At 36.4% G+C, this 17,565-nt stretch overlaps 1 protein-coding gene across 4 annotated transcripts in view; it reads left to right on the top strand.

Annotated features, from left to right (window-relative positions):
- Positions 1 to 228: 228 nt before the first annotated feature.
- Positions 229 to 17,565, top strand: part of LOC117405380 (uncharacterized) — a 34,179-nt gene continuing 16,842 nt past the window's right edge. For all 4 annotated transcript variants that reach the window (XM_034922471.2, XM_034922470.2, XM_034922466.2 and 1 more), the window contains exons 1-5: positions 229 to 353; positions 8,831 to 9,154; positions 10,411 to 10,707; positions 11,718 to 12,011; positions 16,592 to 16,754. In XM_034922471.2, coding sequence (XP_034778362.2) covers positions 305 to 353; positions 8,831 to 9,154; positions 10,411 to 10,707; positions 11,718 to 12,011; positions 16,592 to 16,754 — 1,127 coding nt within the window. In that variant the 5' untranslated portion in view covers positions 229 to 304. The remainder of the gene's footprint in view (positions 354 to 8,830; positions 9,155 to 10,410; positions 10,708 to 11,717; positions 12,012 to 16,591; positions 16,755 to 17,565) is intronic.

The following is a 17,565-nucleotide window of genomic DNA, read 5'->3' as shown; positions in this document are numbered from 1 at the left end:
TAAACCCCATATAAAAATGATACTGCAGGGTAATTAGATTTATTTTGAAGTAAATTAAATATCTCAGAGGGCAGGGCCAGCAGGTGAGGATGCAGCAGCTATGGGGTGGCACTACATCCAAACACAAATTGCAACATGTAGAAATTATAATATGTAAATCACACTTCACACACTCCCTTTTAGGGTTTGGGGTTTAAAACAAAACAGGAGATGTGACTGTGACCACCACAGTATTTGTATGCAGCATGCCATTCTAGCAAAGCTCCAAGGGTGAAGCTGACTGTTACTCCATCAACGAATAAAGATGAGTTTCTTCATTTTTCTGCTTTTCGGTGTATTTCTCAATACAGTGGGTAAGTCATTTATAATTGGCACTGGACACAACCACACACACATATAATATACATATATATATATATATATATATATATATATATATATATATATATATATATATATTAGTTACATGGTTCATTTCTTGTTTTTCTTGTTTAACTGATGTAAAGTGATATGAAAAATGTGTCAAACATTGTGATTTCTAATATTTATTGAATACATAAATTAAATACATTTACATCTGTAATTGTACATTAATGTATGGTATTACAATTAAAGTCAATTGAAAATAGTATTTTGCATTAGTAAACTCCAATAACCATGTCAATTACATTAAGATATGTCACATGCATTTTGGGACATGGATACTAGAGAAATGCCAAATTTAGATTATAAAACAATGTTAATAACTAATAAACTAAGCCATAAAACTAAATTATAATACCTTTAGTGTTCCTGCACAAAAATATATATGTTCCCATTTAAACAGAGCTTTTGCATTTCTTTTTTTTTTTTTTTTAATATAAAATGTTTAAGGTAACAGTGGTTAGTTTTTCAGATTTGCAGTTGGCACATAAACAGTTAAATACAGGCGGATGTATTTAACCGTCAACCGTCATGAGTAAAACAAAATCTCAGTAACTTTCATTCTTTGTCCCACCCCCATCTTCCTGTCACGGAATTGGCTGTTTTGAACTTGAGGAAATACCACAACTAAGGTGTTTACAATACAAAGAAATTCCTGAAAAATAATAATACTGTTTCAGTATTAGTGTAACGCACAACAGGGTTCCCCCAGTGTCTGGTTTAGCTTATTGTTTATACCAGGGGTGGCCAACCCTGGTCCTGGAGACAACAAGTCAGCAGGTTTTATAGGTAACCCTTAATCATCAATTTCTAAAGACTTGGAACAATTTCATGTTCACTAGTTAAGCAGTACCTTTTCAATGTAAGCAGTCATTTGTTCAATTAAGTAATTTAGAGATAATTTGGAACAAAAACCTAAACATCCTGCAGCTCTCGTGGACCAGATCTGATTTCATTGAACAAGTGAACTTGCTAAATTGATCAACAACTGTACATTCTTCAGAAATTTAAGGATACCTATAAAACCTGCTGGATTGTGGCTCTCCAGGACCAGGGTTGGCCACCCCTGGTATACACTGTACTAGTGTTCCAGAAAAAAAAAATCATGTAACACAATTGATACCTGTTGTAAAACAAAGGTGCTGAATATACCATATTGTCCACAGTGGACTAATTATATGTTAAATAGCTCACTGTATTAGTGTAACTGTATGTACATGCTTCTAAACCATAAATTTAAATCAACTGGAAAAAAATAATCACCAAAAGAGAGTTGAAATTGTCTTTGAAGAATAATATGTAACTGTCACTTTAAAGAAGACTCCCAACTGTTTTACTGAAAACAACATTACTGGCCCACGGCTGTATTAAATATATCACAGACGGTAAAGGAAATGGACTAGCTACTTCAGACAAGACTTGTTAGATGTTGAGGGACTTTTTAATTAGGTCAGTTGCAGAAATATATTTCCAAACAAAGACCAATCCAAGTAACATAGTGTTTTTGCAGTGCTTGTAAACATATTCCATTAAAAGTGTACAGAAAATAAATGTGAGATACATATTTCAATAACTTCCTCTGTAGCTTGTTTCCTTTATAGTGGTTTCTGAGTCCACAGGCACAGCATTTCTGTTGTCGAAAATGATTTATAAGAAAACAGGTATTCTGGGAAAATGGTGCCCACAGATCTTGTTTTACACTCTACAGTACACATTTATGTATCCCCCATAGGCAGATATACTGTAGTATTTCAAATACTTTGTGTGTATCTCAATGTGTAAGAGATGTCATCTCAATGCTGAGCATTGGCTGCTCAAACTGTGTAAATTGATTTCTCTTCTAAAACGATACTCTATGCACAGTGTTGCTTCAATCACAAAAATGAAGGTTAAACTCTGGAACTGTTATTATTAGTTATAAATGTCACTCAAGACTGGGACATGAGTTTGAAGTACATCTTTTTGAAGCACACATGTTTACTGCATTAGACATCACCAGCTTCTGCAACACACAATATGCAAAGTCAAAATGGAAGTGAGTTTCCTGTTTCACATTTAGTCATGTCGCCACATTTTGTGTGAACAGGTGCTTCAGATAAAAGTTTCACTTAGAGGATAAGTACCTTTTTATGTTATACAACTGTGGATTGCATGACAGTGATTTATTTTAAGAATAAAAGTCTCAGAGATGCAACATATTTACTAAGCTACTTTGAAATTGATAAACTGTTACTGATATAAAAAAAAGTGTTATCAGTAACAATTGCCAATAGTCATTGAGGAATCTGTGCAGAACAATTTAAACACCTTTCAGACTTGTGGCGGCGAACAAGTGCTATCGTGGCTGCCCGATTTACAAGGTTATAGCAAGTTAGTTTTTCCATCTTTTTCTGAGTATCTCTGGTGTCTCCTTGTACTGTATTCAAAGGTTGTAGGTTCAACCCTCTAAAGAGCTTGCCTTAGGCTTAATTGAACTGATAATTTGCTTAATTAGACCTTTTTTTACTTGTTTTCAGCTCTTAAACAGTTGCAGTTCAAATGACTTATTAAACGTTATAGCTACTTTGAAATATGCAACTGTTCAAGAGCTGAAAACAAGTAAAAAGGTTAAATTAAGCAAATTATCAGTTCAATTAAGGGTCTAGTTAATGGAGAGCTTGGTTGGAATGAAAACCAGCAGACACAGGGGGTCCTCATGACCGAGTTTGAGAAGCCCTGGTATAAAAGCACAGGTACTGCTCCTTTGACCATATACATGTCATCATATGGTTTCACATGGGAAATATTTGTAGTATTTTATGGGGATGTATCAAAGTGGTCACTATAGACACATTGAATATGTATACCTGGATATACAGGGGGTCTTTAATGCTTTGACTATGCATCTACATCTTATTTAAGATAAACATGTAACACCAGATGTCCAGTTTATGAATGTCTTGAATGATCTTCTGCATATGCACTTCCATTACAGTGTAAAGAATAGACCAAACTCCTTACTTGGTGTGACAGGCTCTGCGATATACGTACTGTAGCATATGTTATGCCTTAGACAGTCATGGTTCAGTAAATATTCAAGTAAAGTCTTTTAATTACTTCAGGCTTCACAAGAGAAGATAAAGAAGATGGTTCAAGAATATTGAGTTTCATTAATGAAATGGAGTCTTTATTGAATCTACCTTTTAGCAGCTGCTGTGCAGTTGTCAATCGTGTCACATTTATTCACCAGGGCCCTGGTGCACTAGCATTGATTATGAGGATTGAGGAAACTTCTCACATACATTCCTCATTGTTTGTTCTTTAGATTAGACAACAAGATTGCTTTTTTATCTGATATCTACACAAATGTGAGATATGGAAACATATTTTTAATTGCTGCTGTACTATCAGAGAGTGAATATTCGCATACCCTATTATGTTAATAGGCATATAAAACAGAAAGGATTTTGTAAGAAAAACATCATTAAGACATTGCCTTTTCAGTTTTAAAGTAAGTATATTACTTCAAAAGATCCTGGTACATACCTCTGAAGGTTTACAAAGAATATCTTTCTAAAACAAATAAATGCTGTTTGTGTTCTCATTCTTTTATGGCAGCTTATTAAACCCAATATGACAGCTTATTAAAACTGTGTCTGCATTTTAAACTAAATTAGTTCAAATTCATTTTAGTGAGAAACTTAGTTTGCACGTTGCGGAACTGAATTAAAAATAGACATGCCTACAAAAAATGATTGTACTGAATTGTTCAAGGCAGGTGTGCTTAATCAAGTGGTTCAGTAGTCTGCGGTTAAAAAAAAAAAAAAAACAACCGATATCATCAAAGTACCTGAACCCTTTCATTTGGGGACAATCCCACAACGTTTCTGTGGGCCCACAGGTGTAGTCGTGGAAGTGGGCTGTCGTAATTAGAGAGAGCAGTACTGGAGGCAGTCCTCCCAGCACCCAACCAAACACAATAAAACACTCCTCACATTCTAATAACAACAACAACAAAAAGTATTTATTGGAAATATATACATCACATATGCATATTTAGAAACTGTTTTAAATAATAAATATTTATATAAAAACTAACCAAGCTACAATCTTTATAAGTGAAAATACATTTTAAAATACTAATTCCTCTGTTTAAACATAAAAATACTAATTTTGTCTATACATTTGCCAGCTTTGCTGTCATTAAAAAGCAATCAAGAATTATTACCATTTTTAGAGACTTGCTTCTATTAACATGTCACTTAATTCACGTCAACACGCACAGTTAGGTGCTATGGCACATTGTGCTGCAGAGAAGGTTGCTGACCATCCTGCGTCTGTCTGCAGCAATACTCTGTTGTACAATGTATGCTCGATATAGTGTCTGTCCTCATTCATATTAGAGCCCACTGGCAAAAGGTTAACAAGCACCCCCCCCCCCCCCCCCATTCATTTTTTCAATATCTTACAAGTCAAAAACAAATTAAGTATTATTGATGCATATTTAGTTCATTGTTTATCTGTAGTAAAATAACATTTTTAAAAAAAGTATTTTGCCATGGTGAATCGAGCTTGCAAGCAGCCAGCATAAAATGTAATATTCACAGCATTTTATAGAATGGAGATCAAAAGTGAAAACCGCGCCTGAGGCTTGTCTGAACCGCTGGACAAAGTATTTCACTTTAGAAATTATAACGTGGAGATCAGAATTCAACCACTGTAAAAGATTTGAGTCAATCATTTAACAAATACTGTATCCGGGTCGTGTAGGTTGCTGTGGAATCATTTGAATATATATTATATATAATATATAACCCTAGTGATGCTGCATTGATGATTTCACAGTGGCCAGTTAACGCTCTTATCCAAATACCTGCCTAGGTAAAGAGAAGATTAAGAACATAAGCAGCCAGGTGCTATTTTTAGCAAATACAGTAATTGTTTTTGTTTAAGATACACAAAGTCTACCCTCCAACGAGTATAGGGGATATCAGTACTTATTTTTGGTGTTACTGTATCCACAAAGCATTTAAATAGCCAACATATACTGTAGTTTTATTGACAAATCGCTTCCAAGATATAGTGACCCTATTCTGAAGTACTGTACAAAGAAAACAATTCAGAGAAACTCTTATTCTTGCCACTTTTACAATTGTTCTATTCCTGTCAGAAAATGTTCTGAAAGAAAGCCAATCGAGATTCCAGTACTATATAAACAAGTCATTCACAGTTTGCAAGTCATTCATGCGTACATCGAATTTGTGCAAGTGTCATTCAAATTATAGCCTTTAATTGCTCAGCCAATCAGGTGTCAACACAGTAATATGAAAAATAACCATGTCATTCACAGTGTGTGACAACACATTGTAAAATCATGTAGTTTAATCACATTCAGATGAGTGTTTCCTAAGGTATAGCCATCAACAGCAAACAAGTTGTCAAAAGAAGTAGGTTACCCTACACCATTCACAGTATTACTATGTAAAATAATGTGTTCATCTTGTTCAAGCAGTAAACACATCTGGTTGTCTGTTTATTTGGTTTTCCATAGTAAAAGCATAGCAACGTGTAATAAAACATTGTGAAAGCATGGTAAAGCATAGGTAATCATTGTAATGCACAGATAGGTATATCAAACCTGGGTAAGCTATGGTAAATAACCATGGTAAACATCTAAAAATATAGTACCATACTGTGGTAAATTTTTATAAGGGGATCCCTGGTGGCTGGGTAACTAAAAAAGGAAATGTTGTTGGTTAGTATCTAAATAAATATATAAATAGTGGTTGATAAATCTACCTATTTCAGTATTATTTGTTTTATTATTTGTTTATTTAGCAGATGCCTTTATCCAAGGCGACTTACAGAGACTAGGGTGTGTGAACTATGCCTCAGCTGCAGAGTCACTTACAATTACGTCTCACCCAAAAGACGGAGCACAAGGAAGTTAAGTGACTTGCTTAGGGTCACACAATGAGTTAGTGGCTGAGGTGGGATTTGAACTGGGGACCTCCTGGTTACAAGCCCTTTTCTTTAACCACTGGACCACACAGCAGTGTAGCAGGAGTGTTGTGTTACAGTGTGGGTATCCACGGAGAAATGAGAGAGACCCAGCGGGTTTGATGTTGAAACGCAGCTCAGGCGTCCAGTTTCTATTGAAGTACACACAGGCAGTGCAGAGGTTGGTGACTGCCACAAGGATATCAACAATGGTAGGCCTAGTGCAGAAGGACATGTACATAGAAATACAAAACAAAACACTGTACAAAAACAACTAAGAAAACAAAAGGTGGCCAAGCTTGGGTCGTGCATTACTCCTGCTACACAGGGAGGTCTTGCACCAGGAACCTTCTTCCTAACACAAATAAACTATACTTTCTGGATGGTTCACTCTGGATGGTTCATTCACCCTGGTTCAGACACGCAGTCGTGAGGTTTTCAGCTTGATAACAAAGGACTGGCTTTTTTAGCTCTGTTTTAAAGGCATGTGGCCAGGGTTAATTGATAATCAAGTAGTCAATTAACACCTGGCCACCTCCTGCACATTACGTTTCAATTAGGCAGGGAGGGAAGTCTAATCTCCCAGCCCTGCCATATCTAGCACACACTTTATTTTTACAAAAATTAAACACATTATATTTCTAATCGAACAAACTCATATTTTCTTTATAAACACAACCAAAAAAAAAAAAAAAACATTATTTACAGGGGCAGGCCTTAGCCTCGCCATAAGCACTCACCAGCAAGTAATTTAGCAATTGTAAACAACTATTGGAAATGCAATAGTGACATGGAAATCAGAAGAGAAAGCATGTGCCTCCCTACCGTTTGAAATTGTGTGTGCTGATTCATGCCTGGTTTGTGTCATAGCCCGTTGAAAGGTGTCTCCTTGCAGAGTTTGTGAAGCAGTGGGGTTTCCCTAATTTAAAGTGTTGCCGAAGACTGTGTAGAGTATTGAACAAGTTTTGCTATCTCATGTGCTGCACTTAACCCAGTAATATATTTTCCAAATCAGAGGTGTTTTGATGTGTTATATTCTCATATCCTGAGTCTACACTGGAATTTATATAACCACAGATATTAAACTTGAATGAAACTCAAACTTTTCAGCTGATTGTAGTGTCTGTATGTTGCATTTTAATAATAGCTCCACTTTACATGCGTTCTGAGCAAAAGAACTACCAAGTAGTGGTAGTTTCTAAATCAATTAGAAAGATACTGAGTGACATTAAACTGAAAAGTTCTCCAACGACATTGGAAAATATGTTTCAGTACATATGGCGCAGAGCCTGTCACACTAAGTAAGGAGTTTGGTCTATTCTTTACACTGTAATGGAAGTGCATATGCAGCAGATCATTCAAGACATTCAGAAACTGGCCATCTGGTGTTTTTTTTTTTTTTCTGTGGTGTTACATGTTTATCTTAAATCAGATGTAGATGCACAGTCAAAGAATTAAAGACCCCCTGTATATCCAGGTATACATATTCAATGTGTCTATAGTTACCACTTTGATAAATCCCCATAAAATACTACAAATATTTCCCATGTGAAACCATATGATGACATGTATATGGTCAAAGGAGCAGTACCTGTGCCTTTATACCAGGGCTTCTCAAACTCGGTCCTGGGGACCCCCTGTGTCTGCTGGTTTTCATTCCAACCAAACTCTCCATTACTTAACTATACCCTTAATTAAACTGATTATTTGCTTAATTAGACCTTTTTACTTGTTTCCAGCTCTTGAACAGTTGAATATTTTAACATTTTATAAGTAATTTGAACTGCAACTGTTTAAGAGCTGAAAACAAGTCAAAAAAGGTCTAATTAAGCAAATTATCAGTTCAATTAAGGGTATAGCAATTGAGAGCTTGTTTGGAATGAGAACCAGCAGACACAGGGGGTCCCCAGGACTGAGTCAGAGAATCCCTGCTTTATACTCTATAAACAGGCTTGGCTATAATACTTAGAAAAATGTTGGGCAAAAGGTTTGGATATTTACTCTCCATTATAATTACTTTTGAGCCAACTAGTATTCTAAAAAAACTAAAAAATAAGAAGACGACAGTGAACCCATGGACCCAGAAACCCAAGCAACCACCTGCTGCTGTGAATGCATTTAAACATGATTTCTGTTCTACAAAGTTTCACATTTGTAGCTGCTAAAAATATATTTTGGTCTTTCAATTTTAGTTAAATTGCTGATTAAAACAAATGTTATTGTACATTATCATGTTTTAGAGACTGTGAAAGCAGAAGAACTCATGTTGGTCCACCATTTGTGAGTGTAAAAGTTACTTGGATACCCAGATATGTTATTATTATTTTCTTGTTTATCTACAGATCTTTTAAGAATCACAGTTGTCTCGAAAGTAATTAATATTTTTTGTGAAAGAAGTGTTAATCTTTTTTTTCTGTTTCTCTAATAGTATCTGAGAATTCCAAGAGGATCTTAATACATAAAAATGTCACAGGTGTGCTGGGTAAAGAAGCTGTCTTCCAATGTGAATATACCGGAATGGAAAATGTATCATATTCCAACTGGTTTACAAAAACAGATACAACAAAAGTCAAAGTGGTTGGCTATAATGAAAAGGTCTATGTAAATAACAAACGCTTTAGTTATCCACAGTCTAACAAAAACCTCACTGTCAAGATTACTAGAACTCAGCTTGAAGATGAAAATATATATATTTGTGCTTTCTCTACTGCTGCACAAGAACTGGAAGAAACACTTTATCTCACGGTTTTAGGTAAGACATTTTTACAAATTTTATATTTTTGTGTAACGGACATGATTTTTTTTTTACACAAACTGTCTCACACCTGATAACAGGATGTGGTGCTTAAAGAAGCAGACAATACGTGCACAAACCACAACCTCTGGGGACACAGTCTGCTCTGGAAAAACCAATAGTGTTTGAAAACGATTTAAAGATCCTGTTGTTTTAAACACCTCATGTAAAACTAACTCTTATTATGCATGTATAGTTGATCATGTCTGAGTTATGTGTTTCATTGGACATTAACAGGTGGCAGCAGATGGATTAGCTTCACAATATATTTCTTTCCAGTGCAAACTTAGCACCTGATAGCACATGTTAAAGTAGCTGCCCCTCTGAGTGGTTCTTATTCCATTTATTGTTTTTTTACTACAATGTGCTAACATGTTTTTTGTAGGGGTTATGCTTCATCACATTGGTCAGCCAGTGAGTGTAGGCTTTGAGGAACCTCTTGTCTGAGGTTGATTAACTCAATCATCCTTACACTGTGCCAACCAGGGTCTTTTTCTCACAGATCACAGCCAGTATGTCTAGACAACATGTGACATGCAAATCATAACACAACAAAGTCAGCTTGCTGTGACGGCCATAAAGGTTTTTTTTTTTTCTTTTGGAAGCTACACTACACAAACAGATGTCAAAGTCTGTGTGCCCAAGCAAGATATGAAGACTGGAGTGAGCTGTGATATAGGAGCCTGAATGTTTGCCTACATTCTAGGTTAGGCTATAAATCCTTTGGTACAGTGATGCACAGAGGAATAATAATTGGATCACTTACAGATACAGTCATAAATCTCAGCCTTGTCCTGTGACTGCACCACAGCAAGGGCCGGGGTTGGATTTTCTGACCTTTACATTATAAGCTACTATATGTATGCTTACAGATGACATTGTCTGCTATATATAGTCAGCATCAAAATATTTAAAAATGAAAAACATATAGCTTTTTGTGAAACAAAAAATAAACACCTAGGTGGGAATTTGTAATCTAGCGAAATCGCAGAGAATAAAGTAACCAAACCAGAAATAAAGGACTCAGAAATTGTGTTTAAGATTGTGCTTCTGAGCCTGAAGTTGTTTCCTATCAGTTTTATAGTTGTAGTGGGTGTTTTTTTTTCCTTTTAGACAAATAGCCCTAATAACAATTTTGAAAACCTAGCTTTGAGAATCTAGCTTTTTATAGCCAACTGTTTAAATATATTTTCAATTCTTTTCAACTTTTAAAGTTCCCCCAGATGTCTACATATCCAGCTCAGCACAAACAGAAAATGAAGATGAGTATCAATCTATTGAATGCACAGCCTTCAATTCCAAACCAGCCGCTAATATCTCCTGGGTTGTATCTGGCCTCATTGCGGACAGCATTACACAAACAATAAATAAACACCTAAATGGCACATTCACCCAGAGGAGTGTATATAGATTCCCTACCTATTTACATGAAGGAAAGGATATAACTTGTATGGTAGACCACCCAACATTTACTGAGGTAAAGACGATGATGATACAAGTGCCATCCTACAGTAAGTATTTTTAATTTAATTGAAACTCATTCTATGTGTCATTTGGTTTAATGTCTTTCCTGAAGCAGTCTAAGTCGAACAAAACCTACAGTGAATACATAGTGTACAAGTCCTACCTTGCAAGCATGGTTTAAATTTGCCAACAATTGAAAACATTAGTATCTTGGTTGCTTCTTAAACTCAAGAGTGGTCTGGGTAAGAGTTGATATGGGGCAGTCATGTTGTAACAATACAATAAATAACTTTAGGAGAACAAACCAACACCATTTAGAAGTGATAGTTAATGTTTCCACTAACATGGCATTAAACCAGGAAACAACTTACTCAAACCTATTAATCTTGAAGGCACAGGTACAGCTAGTATCGGAAGTCTTCGTCTGGAACCATTTGTTTAGTCTTGGTGAGAGTTTCTCACAGTACTTATGGCCTATCCTGGATATTCACATAATTTCCTGTGCTCCTATGAGAAAGGTTGAAAGAAAGGTTTGTGTTTCCATACCCTTAGCAGCCCCTTGTTAAATGTGTAACAGGGCAGAAGCTGGGTGGGAACCGGCAACTACACACACGCCTTAGCCACTATGCTAAAGAGCCACGCTCGTCTGCATTTGTGGTTATAGCATTCTTAACCTCAGCTCACCGAAATTGGCAGAATCCTTAACAGGCCATCACACAACCCTGCCTGTTAACTGTTTCCCTTAAACCTTGGTTATGAAATCTGAGTCACAGCTCCAGCGGTAACACAGGGCGGCGAACCCGCAACCAAGCCTATGGAAGCGAGTGTCTTAAGCACTATGCAAAAGAGACAGGCCAGTCTGCATTTGTGGTTATGGAGCTTTTAACTTTATTTCTCCAGCCAGGGACAGAAACCGTAACAGCACTGCATCACTCTGTTACAAATGAATTTATTTATTCAGAAGTACAAGCTCAAATGTGTCCAGTATTTCTTCTACAAACCTGAAATGTTACAAATTCTGACACTACTAAAATGCCTTATTTTCTTTTTACCAAAGCTGTCCCAAACATGACCGTTCAAATATATACAACAAATGAAAATGAAACTGAATATAAAACTATTGAATGCACAGCAGCTAAAGGCAAACCAGCAGCAAAGATCACATGGGTCCTCCCTGAAAATAAAAGTGGGGAAATCAACTATGGTATTACAGCAGACAATGGGACTGAGACAGTTACCAGCACATATCGATTTCCAGCACATCTGCATGAGGGGCAGAGCATCAATTGTGTAATAGAACACCCTAAACTTGCCATCAAAGAGGTGAAAACCGTATCACTTCCAGCTTATTGTAAGTATTGATTCAAATGCAATTACCACATAATCCTGGCTTTGTTCTAATCATGTATCATCTATTTTTGCTCTTGAAATTGCAGTGCATTATATAATTACTTGAAAGGATGGTGAATACGGTCTATTTTTTTTTTTTTTTTTAGTAAATACTTTGGGGTAGGTTTACTAAAGTGTTGCGCCTGTCGTAATAGCCGCAAACCAGCTGCAAGCGAGTCAGAAGTCTTGGGTGAAATGTGCTAGACAGGAGCAATGTTATTTGTGACTTTTTAGGGAATGCTTTGCAGCTGCAGTTTCTGTTTGTGGTTCAAACTCCAGCAAACCACAACTCAACTCCCGCTATTTATTTGAACAATGTCGAGCAACTCTCGCAATGTATAATGCTAGAGACTCGGTAAGAAGATGCAACAAATATTTAAATTAGTATATTGCAGCTGTCTTCATTGACATACCTTCTCTTAGTACATATGACAAAATGTTTACTTTGTTACGTGTCGCAACGAAAATGCAAATTGCTGTTTGTTTGCGCTGCGACTGGCTCATCTTAGTAAACCTACCACTGTGTGTAATGAAAGTTCTAGAAGACTCATTGCTAATTTAATGTCCTTCACAGAAAATAATAATGTGATGCTTGTCTATTGCTTTCTGTGACAAACACATGATGTCATCGGTTGCCATGTTTCATAGCTATGGGTGTTCACAGAATGCATGCACTCTGCTCTAACGTGGTCTCAATTTAGCAGCACAAAATACTACCCAATTTGTCACAACTGCCATTGAGCACAGTCTAAAAAAAAGAGAGGCCAAGGACGGGATCAACATCAAGTTTTCTTTCCATGAAACCCTTTACAGCTGTTTTAGAATTGGTTTATTAATTAATTCAAATTTTAAAGCACTGTTTAACCAACAAGAATATTTCTAAACATACCCCAGAAAACAGTTTTGCGAATAGGGTTCCAAGGAGACAGAATTTCTCCCTCTCACATTTAGAGGTTCTTCCAGGGTAGACGCGAGACATTTTTACAGCATTGCCAATGCTTGTCTTATCCCTGCTCTGTTGATGAATAGAGATGTAGTCTCCTGTGCTGTCATGCACACCAGAATTGATTAATAGTTCTGGATTGTATTTCTTTTCCTTATAGGACAGTACACCCTAAGATAATCATGGTATTAAAAACATGCCAAGGCAAATGTTGCAAAACTAATAGAGAATTCTACCGTTTTGCTGCCAAGAAACATAAACAGCAACAGATCATTATACAGGCCAACAGAGGTAATCTATTTGTTAAAAAGTTTTTAAACTAGAGCATGCATCACTGATTCATTACAGTATACACTGTAATGAGATTTAGATCGAAAGATATTCTCATCATTCCATAAACAGCACTGTATTGTTTAAGTTTTTAAAATAAATATACAAAAAGGTTTGAGATTTCATTCCACCCAATCTTATTTTTCCATGTTGAACTCATTTAAAACGATTTAAGTGTCTTAGAAGTCGGTCATTATCCAGCATACTACAGTGCCTTGCATAAGTATTCACCCCCCTTGGACTTTTCCACATTTTGTAGTGTTACAACCTGGAATTAAAATGGATTTAATTAGGATTTTTTGTCACTGATCTACACAAAATGTCGAAGTGAAAAAAATCTACATATTTTTCAAAATTATTTACAAATAAAAAACTGAAAAGTCTTGATTGCATAAGTATTCACCCCCTTTGCTGTGACACCTCTAAATAAGCTCTGGTGCAACCAATTGCCTTCAGAAGTCACATAATTAGGTGAATGGAGTCCACCTGTGTGCAATTAAAGTGTCACATGATCTCAGATTAAATACACCTGTTTCTGGAAGGCCCCAGAGTTTGTTAGAGAGCATATCTAAACAAACAACATCATGAAGACCAAGGAGCTATCAAAACAAGTCCGGGATAAAGTTCCGGAGAAGCACCAATCAGGGTTGGGTTATTAAAAAAATCCCAAACTTTGAACATCCCCCGGAGCACCGTTAAAACCATTATTAAAAAATGGAAAGAATATGGCACAACCGCGACTCTGTCTAGAGAAGGCCGTCCACCAAAACTCAGTGACCAGGTAAGGAGGGCATTAGTCAGAGAAGCAACCAAGAGGCCAATGGTAACTCTGAAGGAGCTGGAGAGATCCACAGCTGAGATGGGAGAAACCGTCCATGAGACAACTATAACCCAGACGCTCCACAAAGCTTGGCTTTATGGAAGAGTGGCGAGAAGAAAGTCATTGCTGAAAAAAACCCATATCAAATCCCGTTTGGATTTTGCCAAAAGACATGTGGGAGACACAGCAAACATGTGGAAAAAGGTTCTCTGGTCTGATGAGACCAAAATTGAACTTTTTGGCCTTAGCGCAAAACGCTATGTGTGGCGCAGAGCCAACACTGCTCATCACCCTGAGAACACCATCCCCACGGTGAAGCATGGTGGTGGCAGCATCATGTTATGGGGATGCTTTTCATCGGCAGGGACTGGGAAACTGGTCAGAATTGAGGGCAAGATGGATGGAGCCAAATACAGGGAAATTCTAGAGGAAAACCTGTTTCAGTCTGCAAGAGACCTGGGACTGGGGCAGAGGTTCACCTTCCAGCAGGACAATGACCCTAAACACACAGCCAAAGCTACACTGGAGTGGTTTAAAAACAAGAACCTGAATGTCTTTGAATGGCCCAGTCAAAGCCCAGACCTCAATCCAATTGAGAATCTGTGGCAAGACTTGAAAATTGCTGTTCACCAACGGTCTCCATCCAACTTGACAGAGCTTGAGCAATTTTGCCAAGAAGAATGGGCAGAAATTGCAAGATCCAGATGTGCAAAGCTGGTAGAGACTTACCCAAAAAGACTCACAGCTGTAATTGCCGCCAAAGGTGCTTCTATCAAGTATTGACTCAGGGGGGTGAATAATTATGCAACCAACAAATGTCTTTTTTTTTGTTTAATTAACTTTTGTGTCACAATAAAAAATATTTTGCACCTTCAAAGTGTTAAGTATGTTGTATAAATCAAATGGTAAAAATCCCAATTAAATCCATTTTAATTCCAGGTTGTAACACTACAAAATGTGGAAAAGTTCAAGGGGGGTGAATACTTATGCAAGGCACTGTATTATTCCTTTTCAAATTGCTTTGTTCTTGAGTGGCTGAGGTATATAGTTCAAGGTAAACTTGCTATAACTACAGTATAACCTTGCCCTGATGTTCTCGTGCTCTCTTGATTTGAGTACCGACTCCATTCGTGTGTGAGCACTGGTGATTGGTGACTGAAGGGTGTGCGGGCTGCACAGTGTTCACTTTTCCTTGATCTGCTTATGTGTTACTTACACTGAAATGAACCATAATCATAAAAAGATGTATATCACCTTTACCATAAATTAAGAAAACAAAAGATACATGTTTATCACATGTATTTTCTTAAATACAAAGCACACATATGTATCGTCTGGCAGATTCTCTTGTATACAATTACCCCCCTCCCCTTTTCATTAAAAGTTTATTGTGGCATACCGTAACCACAGAGGGTTCGTGTCACCAGTTTGGTTATGTCTTTCCCCATGCATTGAATATTTTTGAAGAACTCTGCTTTTTGTTAATCCCATTTAAAAATAAAAAATAAAAAAGCTCCTTAAAGAGCAGCAGTTACACCAGAAACATTTCATTTTCCATTAAAACAGATTAAACTCTGCTAGTGTTTGTAAGTGAAAAGTACAAAATAAATGGAACACCCACACACTAACGTATCTTCGTATTCTGTGTTTGTTTCTGATGCATGCACAAAACACTGTGATTGTCAGGTTAGCCACCTCATGCAAATAAATCCAGGTAAACAAACACATGCGCTGGATGGAAACGGTAGCTATCAACCCTTGCATAATATTTTAATGTCATTATTAAATTATATATTTATCATGTAGAATAAAAAAAATATATTCTGTGTTTCTTATTATTGACACCATTTTCCAATAAGGACCTAGGGGGCTTCCTAAGTATCATTCTGGTTCACTCTAAGTCACACAAGGTGGGTGTTAGACAGCAAAACCCAGCTTATCTGCTTACTGTCTTCGATGTCTCGGCTGGTCAGAAACAGCAAATCCATTTTATCGCATGAAGCAGTACTTTTGACTTTACTGCCACCTTGTTGCACACTTGACTGGTTGTATTGATGCTTCGATATAGAACTCGGGTTGGATCATAATAAATGTCTTGCTAATAAAGGTGAGCGCTGTATTACAGTAGTGTGTGCATTCCTAAAATAAATACATAATAATAAAACCAGAACCCTGAACTTAGGATATAGTGTGGTATAGAATTAGCAAGCACGGTTAGAGCAGTATTGAACAGAATTCGAAAGCAAAAATGTGCACGGTAAAGAGGAACTCTGACTTCAGCTTCAGTTCCTAAGATATTAGATTGTCTGTGCATTTTTTCCATCGCTGTCAAAACATTATTGTGGGTACCGTAGAATGTTGCTTTGAGATTTACATTACAATGCTGTGTGGAGGTTCACAACGTGAGAATGATTGACATATTCTGAAATGCACATTCCTGTTCTGGCAGACCTTTCCTCTATGCATGTGCGGGACGGAGAAACTGTAAACAAACCAAATCCCACTGAAAATGAGGTCATGTACAGAGTAGTGCTGAAAGTGGGTCAGCGTAATCAAACCATTGTGATAGAAGTTGAAGGAAATGTACCCCGCTACACACTGAAATGCATCAAGTAAGGATTTTTCTTATATTTCATATTACTACAGTAAGTAATAATAATGATAATGCAGTACAAATAAGTAAATAATAACATGTTGTTTTGAAATCATTTAAATCTATATTCACACCCTTTGCTTGGATCCTGTAACCAAAGATATTCTAAGTAAGATTGTTTTTAAAGAATGCACTGTGACCTATATAATCAAGATTGTTTTTAAAGAATGCACTTTGACCTATATAATCATGGTTAAGGGTAACAGTGGTTTAAATATATATGTACTGTGTTTTGGGTGAAACTGCTTTTGATTCAATTTTTTTTTTCAATGAAAACGCGCACACACACACATTTACACACACAGTCGAATTACTCCTTGTTATCAAGGTTACAGATCCTTATTTATATGACATCTTCAGAGAAAATAACTGAGCCATGTTCTTACTATATAATGAAGTACATTGCTATAACAGATTATTAAAAAATACTGATTCCAAATTGCTATTAATATTCCGAAGGCTCTAAAGTTAAAAACAGTTTGTTTAATAGCAATTCACAACTGCAATTTTCATCTTTTGTGGTTTATAATAAGTTAATACCATGTATGTAGGGTGTTGCTTATAACAGAAATCACTCAACTTTGCAGTCCTCCAAACTTCTCAAGATGGCATCACTTATAACAGTAAGGGGCGATCTACACACTGCTTATTAAGTTAAATTAAACTGATCCTTACAGAAATCACATTTACCCTGTCTATAATAAACACATTTCCATTATACAAAACTATAACCAAAATGAAGATAACAAAGGCATAATATTACTGTATTA

This window comes from Acipenser ruthenus, chromosome 9 (assembly GCF_902713425.1).
Source record: "Acipenser ruthenus chromosome 9, fAciRut3.2 maternal haplotype, whole genome shotgun sequence".
Classification (NCBI taxonomy): domain Eukaryota; kingdom Metazoa; phylum Chordata; class Actinopteri; order Acipenseriformes; family Acipenseridae; genus Acipenser; species Acipenser ruthenus.
The sequence above is the reverse complement of the archived record's forward strand: the minus strand, read 5'-3'. Positions and strand labels throughout refer to the sequence as shown.